Raw genomic sequence first — 8,217 nt, forward strand, 5'->3', positions numbered from 1 at the left:
AACACTTCATGTTCAAAAAGTGAATTATTCTTGAACTTAATGGATTTAAGATAACACCCCCACAATAGACACTTTTACCTTTACAAACATGATAACTCTACGATTAAAATTTTACACAATATTTTAGGCATTTATATATATATGTATATTCATTCACCTTGAGTTTCTCATGAGTGCTCTAGAAAGATAGTCAAGGTGTAACACCCCAGTTTTCATACTTTTTATGGAGGGTAATTTAATAATTTTTATAAGATTTATTGAGGGTAATTTAGTAGCCTAGAACGGTCCGTTCTCAAATTGGAACAGGTCGTTCCAAACTACTAAAAAGAGTTTTTTTGGTTGCCCAGAACAAGCCGTTCCCAAACTAGAATGGGCCGTTCCAAATCACTAAAAAGGCTTGTAACCCTAGTTGAGAACGAATCATTCTGGTTTTAGAACGGTTCATTCCAAGCATGGCCATTATGTGTTAAAGTGCAACTTCAGAACAGGATGTTCTAGTTTTAGAACGGGCCATTCCAGATGAGAATTTAATACATGATGAAAGGATCGGGAATGGACCGTTCCGGATTCAAAACGGGACATTTTGTCCACTACTGAAATCTATAAATAGAGCACTTTGACAGTGTTTCTGAACTCGCTCTCTGGAGACCAAGGAGAACCAAGAGAAGGAGATTGACCAAATTTTGCTCTAGCTTCGTCTTCTGCTCATCCAGGTAAGGGGAAGTGAGAAACCTCGCTCGGGGTGTGGGAATAATTGTTGGGTAGTAGAATTGACCCCCAATCTCTTGCCTAATGCATGCTTCTAGGAACAGGAAACATATGAACATTTTCTGTTTTGCTTTCAATTCTTTCGTTATGTTCCTTATTGGATGTGATGTATGAATATGTGATTGATTTTGAAAATAAATATGTTTAGATATGAATTATAGTGCTCTGTGGATTCCTGAGAGAACCCTATGAGAAACAGGCAAAATATGAATGTTTTCTGTTTTTCTTTCTGAATGCTCTGTTGCGTTCTTTGTGTGATGTAAAGTGTAAATATGTATTTGATTTCAAAATTAGATATGTTTTGATATGAATTAAAGTGTTCTGTGGGTTCCTGTACGGAACCCTATGAGGAACAATTATGAATATGACTATATAAAATATGAACAAATGACATGAGACATGATGTGAATGAGAATGTGAAACGTGATGAAATGAGATAGGCTATGATTATGAGAATGTGAAATGTGATGAAAGGAGATAAGCTATGACTATGAGAATGTGAAATGTGATAAAAGGAGATAAGCTATGACTATGAGAATGTGAAATGTGATGATATGAGACATGAAATTCCATGACAAGTGAAATGTTGAGTTAATGAAATAGTGAATGTGTGACATTCATCAGGTGCATATATGATTTATTCCAGGTGTGCCACTTAGGCCGCACACCAGTGATGTAACAAGCTAACAAGGTGTACCTTAGGGTCACCAGTGATGTAACAAGCTATGTGATGAAATGACTTATTTCAGGTGTGCCGCTTAGGCCGCACACCAGTGATGTAACAAGCTATGTGATGAAATGATGAGAAATGTGAAACTTCTGTATGGCGCCACATGCATGCATTTATGAGTCGAGTCCATGACATCATTGCATAATAAATGAGTGTGCATGTGATATTGATTGTATATGTGTATTGTTTACATGTGACTTATGTTTGTTGTGTGTGTTATCTAACCTTTATTTCTGCACCTGGAACCGAGTGAGATATTTCTCACTCCCTTGTTCTTTGTATGTGTTTAAATTGTGTTGCAGGTGATCATCAACATAAGGATGTTGGTGATGAGGCTTAAGCCTCAGTTGGGCATGCTCTGATAGGATATGTGACATCGGGGCTTAGCTAGGTTTAGCATTGGAGTTTCATTACTGTTATTGTGTTTTGGAAAGATTGATGTTTTATTTTATCATCATTTCCGCATTGGACTACGATTTGCGAAATATGAATGTGAACTCTCTATCTATGTGTTTTGAAACCTTATTTTTAAGAAAGTTTTATTTACTCAAGAATGTACTTTATATTTATTGTGTATTATGTATGTGGGGTAGAGGGTGTCACACAAGGTCTTTCATGGGAGGTAGCTTGTGCCTTCACACACACGTAGGTAGATACTTCAAGCACGTCTCTATAACACCACCCATATTAAGCGTTATGTATCTATTAAGCACTCATGGCTCAACCTCACATCAAGCATTATCATATGTCATAAGGATGAGAAACGTAATGCATAGGAGTATTCATATGGTTTCATTTGACCACTAATTGGGGTGTCCACCATATTTTCCTTCACTCATGGCTTCAATCTCAGCTCCCTCATCATATCTAGGACAATTTTCCTAGGTAATCTTTTTTGTGAAAGGTTTTGCATAATTTTCCTTACTTTTTACATACTCGTGTGAGATATCACAATTTTTAATTAAAATTTGTACAACATGTCTCATTCATAAGTGTTTTATCTTATTATCATTATAAGAACTATTAGCCACAAGAGTTGTAACTTATTAATCACAATAAAGGGATACAAGATATATAGGTCTCCCCCACAATAGAACATTAGCCATTAGCCTATCAACTATTATGCTTTTTGGCCAAAAACATCAAATGTTATGAATTTTTAAAAAAAAAATTCAACATGCAATGGAAAAAATAACACCCATGCACCAAAAATAACTCAATTCAAGTCTCAAAAACAACATGCAACCATAAATTTTCCCCAAGATCATCAATTCACCTTACAAGCAACAAAACCTCAAAACCCCCAATATTCAACATGCAACCGCTTAAATCCTTCCTCATAGCTACGAATTTAAGAGATTTTTTCAACAATAAGCTTTTAATTCATTCAATAGTTCAATGATTCAACAAAAAATCTAATGTTCTAGCTTCCCTTACCTGAATTCAAGCCTAAAACAGCCAAGAGTAGGGGAAGAAGAAAGGAGAAATCTGCCAACCCCAAGCACCACAATGTTCTCAACCACAACAATTCAAGCTCTTGAGCCTGAATTCAAGAGAAGAAAGAAGAGATTAGGGATCTAGGAAAGAAAAGGATTCAAAACAGAGGAATTTTGGGGATAATAGAGCTCATAAACCAAAAGTTCTTCTTTCTAAAGCTTCTTTTTAGACTCTGTTGAGTTTAGAGATAATGAACTCCAACTCAAAATAAAACCTTAAATACCTTTTACCCCTAAGGTCACTAAATCCTTAGCAACCCTATACCTAACCTCAACCTATAGTGTTACAAGATTAGTGCTTGATCTCTTTAATTAAGAATTATGGTTTAATTTTCATCTAAAATATGGGATTGAAAATAGTTTTTTTTTTTGTTTTTTTTATAGAAATGGATTAAATATAAAGGAGTTATACATGTTTTTTTATTAAAAAAAAAAAAACCAACGCAAGTTGTAAACTGTGAAGAGTCCAAAAGCCATTTGGAAAATATTTTGAAACATTTATTAAACATTGTCATTTTTTCAATGCGGTACGATATGCAAATTAAAATGAGAAGACTTTTTCTTCATATTATATATATATATATATATATATATATATATATATATATATTAATTGCTTCATTAATTTCTTTAGCTCATGTTGATGGTGGTGATGATGTAGGATTGTCTGTAATTGTTGGAAGTGTACGAATTTGAAAAAGAAATATACAAAGCCACTTATAGCATATTTGGACGAAATTAATGCAAGTTTACAAAGTGAGGGTCCTTACTGCCAAAAGGCGAGGAACATGTCAATTTACGCCAATTAGTTATATTTTTTCCTTAAGTTCAATGTCTTGTAATATGTTAAATTTGCTGATTGTGTTGAGAAAATTTTGAAGCAAACAGACATAAAACAAAAAACAAAATAAAAATTATCACATTTTATTTTTGAAAAATATGATTTAAATAATAAAATAATTTAACTATCTCTTAAATAAGAAGGATAATATTACTATGTCTCGACAAATCTATAAAACCCAACAGTAGCCTTGAACAAACTGACAATGAATAAGACTGGGCAACAAATTTCATATTAACTTTTTTATAAATTTTTTAAAAGTAAATTGGACTCGAAAACTCATGAAAAATATGAGAACTGCTACAGTACCTACGAAAATTGAAAAGTTTTAGTACATCACATTATGTAAATAAATAAATTTTAAAAATAAATTCAAAATAACATAATTTTAGATTAAAAATTTGTATAAAATAAATCAATTAAAAAGACTAATTCAAAACAAAATAATTAAAAAGTCGATTTTCATAACAAATTTTATTTATATTTGACTAAATTAAAAAATTAAAAACAAAAAATTATAATAATATTATAAAAACATTAAAATAAAATAAAAATAATATAACTGAAAAACTAATTTATACTATAAATTTAAAAAAGTTATCACCAAAAAAAACTAAAACGTATTAACAAAATATTAATATTAAACTTTTTAATTATTATTAAGATATAAATTAAAAAATATAAAAAAAATATAAAAAACACAGATAAATTATTAAAAATATTAAATTAATATAAAAATAAAACAAGTAATTATAAAAAAATAAAAATGACTGTTCCGGTACCCCAAAATTATTGTGGATACCGTAGAATTTTTCAAAAAATATTTATATGAACACTTACACATATGTATTCATAGATTATTTACCGATAAAATTTTAACATCAACTGTAAAAGTTGAACCTATTAAAAGTATTATTTTAAAAATATTTTCTAATTAACTTGATCAACTTTTATTGATTTGTTAGTAAAAGTTTGTATATAATGTTTAAGAGGGGTAGATAATGACAAGATAAAAGATCATCGTATATCTACGGTGGGTGTAGTGTACAATGTACAAACTGCAAGGTGCAAATAATCGAATTATTAGGGACTACTAATCATATTTTTACACCACATTTTTTAAACATCAATCCTTTATTAATCACATACTTTCTTACAAACTTTTTAATTAATTAAAATTGATTAAACAATATAAATTTCATACCCTATATGTTGATATTAGTTTGTGTTCATGTCACTTGTGGTAAAAGTTTTGTCCACAAAGCATGCCCAATCACGCCTTGTCCCACCCTCACAGGATATTCCGATTCCATTTGCTTTTATTCACCCCATTTTTCCATTTTTTATTTTCTTTTTCACTCTTCCCAACCCCTTTCTCTCCTTATAAATTCACCCTTCTGCTACAATTTTTACTTCCTCTTCTCCCTTCCTCCTCTCCCACCCCTTAAGCCTCTGCATTTCTTTCCCTCTATTTTCTCCCTCACCCTTTCTTCTTCTGCCTTACCCAAACCCTGCCCTCTTTTTCTTTCCTAATCCTACCCATTTGGTTCTATGTGTTTTTTTCCCCTTTGCATCACAACAATTTCTCCTTTGAATCTCGATGCATGATTAATACCTATAACATATGTTCATGTGTCACATAATTAATGTCTCCAGTCCTCAGTGAAATCCTTCGTTCCGGGTTTATGATCAATTCCTCCCTCAGACGCAGGACCCACTTAGTTCAATCTTTCTCCGTTGTCTTCCTCTATTGGTTCTATGTGTTCTCATAATTAACCCACCCAACACCACTTTACCTTATATTAGTATATGGTCCTATATCTTAGTAATCATAATAATAATTGTAGCTTAAATCACTTCTTATCTCGGGTCTCAATTAGAATTTGCAATTTTTGTTTTTTTTTTTTTTCAAGTTTGGTGTAAATTATATGATATGATGGCCTCATCCAGTGGAACCTCGAGCATGTCTACGAAAGAGGAGGATTTGCAGGTTCTGATGGAACAAAGAAAAAAGAAGAGAAAGCAATCGAACCGCGAATCAGCGAGAAGATCGAGGATGCGAAGGCAGCAACACGTGGACGATCTCATTGCACAAGTGGAGCGTCTCAAAAGGGAAAATAGCATAATCATGGCCAAAGTGAACGTCACCACCCAACACTATCTCAAGGTGGAGGCCCAAAACCTCATCCTCAGGGCCCAGAAAACTGAACTCACCCAAACCCTGCAATCACTCAACGATATCACCTACCTCATCAACTCAACCACCACCGATCATTATAATTATTATGATACTAATAATAATTATTATTATTATGACAATAATAATTTCATCAACACCATGCACATGGCCTATGTTAACCAACCAATTGTGGCTGCTGCAGACATGTTTCAGTGGTGAAATATCTCACAAATTAAGGAATGGTTCGTACTGTTTTGATTGTACTAGTGTTTCTGTTTGGTAAATATAAAAAATGTTAGTGGCACCTGCTCTACTACTAGGGTGAGGCAATGTTTATTATTGACATATCATTATTGTTACTAGAGTGCCAGAACTTTTGCTACGGTGTGCTTAAATAATGGAATCAAATCACATGATGGCATTTGATTAAGTCATAAAGTTCTGTTGCTTGTTCACCAGAGTCGCATGTTACATGCTACATGCCACTGTCCAGTGTTTTGGAAAAATGGATGTCGGTGTAAGTCATAAGTGCATTCTCTGCTTTCTTTTGTTTCTTTTTTTCTTTTTTTCTTTTCATATATTAATATAATAATGCGTATGTTATTATGGGTGTGCTTTTATAAATGTAGAAATGGTATTGGTTCTTGCCTTCAAAAGGTAATGTACTATTGGTTGTTTGCATAGAGATCGTGATTCGTGAACTCTTCGTCTCGCTATTCTTAGTTGCCTTTTGGTAAAACTAAAGTGATAAAGCGATGGATACGGTGATCTAGCATATGTGTAAATTGCACTCATGAGAAATAAAGAAGAATGCAAAATTATTACCCGAAAAAGGGAAAAAAGATTGTTAACAGTGTTATGACGAAACCTGTATTTGACGGTGTCTATTGCTGTCACTTTTGTTTGATTAAATTTTACAACCTTCTTTTTCTTCTAAATTATTGGTTTGATTAACAAAGGAGAGGAGGAGGAAACTTTATATAAAAATATCTGAATTTGAATAAGAGTATTAATACACACACAAAAGTGGCAAATTGATGATAGATATTTCCATTATTAACACTCTTGTTGTATTAATTATTAAATTATACTACTTCTCTATGTTTCAAAAGAAAAAAATATTATTTCTCTCTCCATGTCCCTCAATTGAATAGAAACAGAAATTTTATATGTTTATTAAATATGGGTTTATATTTATAAGACGGATTTCTTTATTTAGTATGCATAGATATTAATCTAATCAGCTTTGTTAGTGGAGTAAGACAAAGTATCTCAATCAAACATTTTAGTAGAGTAAGCTTGAATTTTTCACTTTTTTTTTTGGTGACTAATAGAAAATTATAAGTGTTTCTTGAGTTTAGAGATAAGAATACTATTCTTTAGAGTCGATCCAATTACAAAAATAAAGTGATATTTTTACTCACTATTTTATGTTTAAGTTAAGAATTAAATTTTAATTTTTGATTAAAGAACATAAATATTAAATTACTTTGTACTAATAACTTGCGGTGCTACAAATTAAAAATGAATCATAGAAAACGTATAATTATCATATTAATTATTATGTACAAAGAATTGTAAATTTTGCAATTTTTTTGTCAATATATGTTATTGATATTTTCTTTGTTGTTTTTTTTTTTTTTTTCATTTACACTCTACATCTGTTTAGAGTATCTAAGTTTAATTCCATTCATATCATGACATGGTGGTAGATTTTGCATACTAATTAGTTAACATAATCGTTTTAAACAAATTTAACATGTAATTTAATGAATTTACAAGAATATAATTTGTTGGGGGTATTCCATCCACGTCATCTTAATTCCTAACTTGATTCTCTGACAAACATGTACCCAATTCCAATCAGAAAACAAGTGTCCCAAATTGTTAGTTGGACTTATAGTTTCAGGTTAAAGCAAACTTCAGTTAGTTTGGGCTTTTTAAAACTTTGGACCTATATATGATCCTTTCTCCACTCTATATAATTACTGCTTTTAATTTTGTAGACCAAAAACAAATTACTACTATTTATTTTTTTATTTATGATCCATTTGTCAGAATTAAAAAGAAGTGATTTCATAATAAAAAAAATCATTTTCATAAATTTTTTTAAAAGTCAAAATAGTTTCTTTTTTTGGTTTTCCAAAAAGTTTATATTTTTAACATGCGTTTAGTATAGATTTGCACTGTATTTTACTATAAA

The 8,217-nt window shown here is 31.2% G+C and overlaps 1 protein-coding gene across 1 annotated transcript; it reads left to right on the top strand.

The window, feature by feature from the left end:
• Nucleotides 1-5,236: 5,236 nt before the first annotated feature.
• LOC109817480 (bZIP transcription factor 11) lies at nucleotides 5,237-6,617 on the top strand. The gene has a single exon (XM_020382733.3). The coding sequence runs from the start codon at nucleotides 5,769-5,771 to the stop codon at nucleotides 6,231-6,233; it is 465 nt and encodes a 154-aa protein (XP_020238322.2). The 5' UTR covers nucleotides 5,237-5,768; the 3' UTR covers nucleotides 6,234-6,617.
• Nucleotides 6,618-8,217: the final 1,600 nt, after the last annotated feature.

This window comes from Cajanus cajan, chromosome 9 (assembly GCF_000230855.2).
Source record: "Cajanus cajan strain Asha chromosome 9, NIPB_CcT2T_4, whole genome shotgun sequence".
NCBI lineage: Eukaryota > Viridiplantae > Streptophyta > Magnoliopsida > Fabales > Fabaceae > Cajanus > Cajanus cajan.

Bases quoted from the DNA above. Each gene is read 5' to 3' on its own strand.
- LOC109817480 (XM_020382733.3), top strand. From the start codon at position 5,769: ATGATGGCCTCATCCAGTGGAACCTCGAGCATGTCTACGAAAGAGGAG.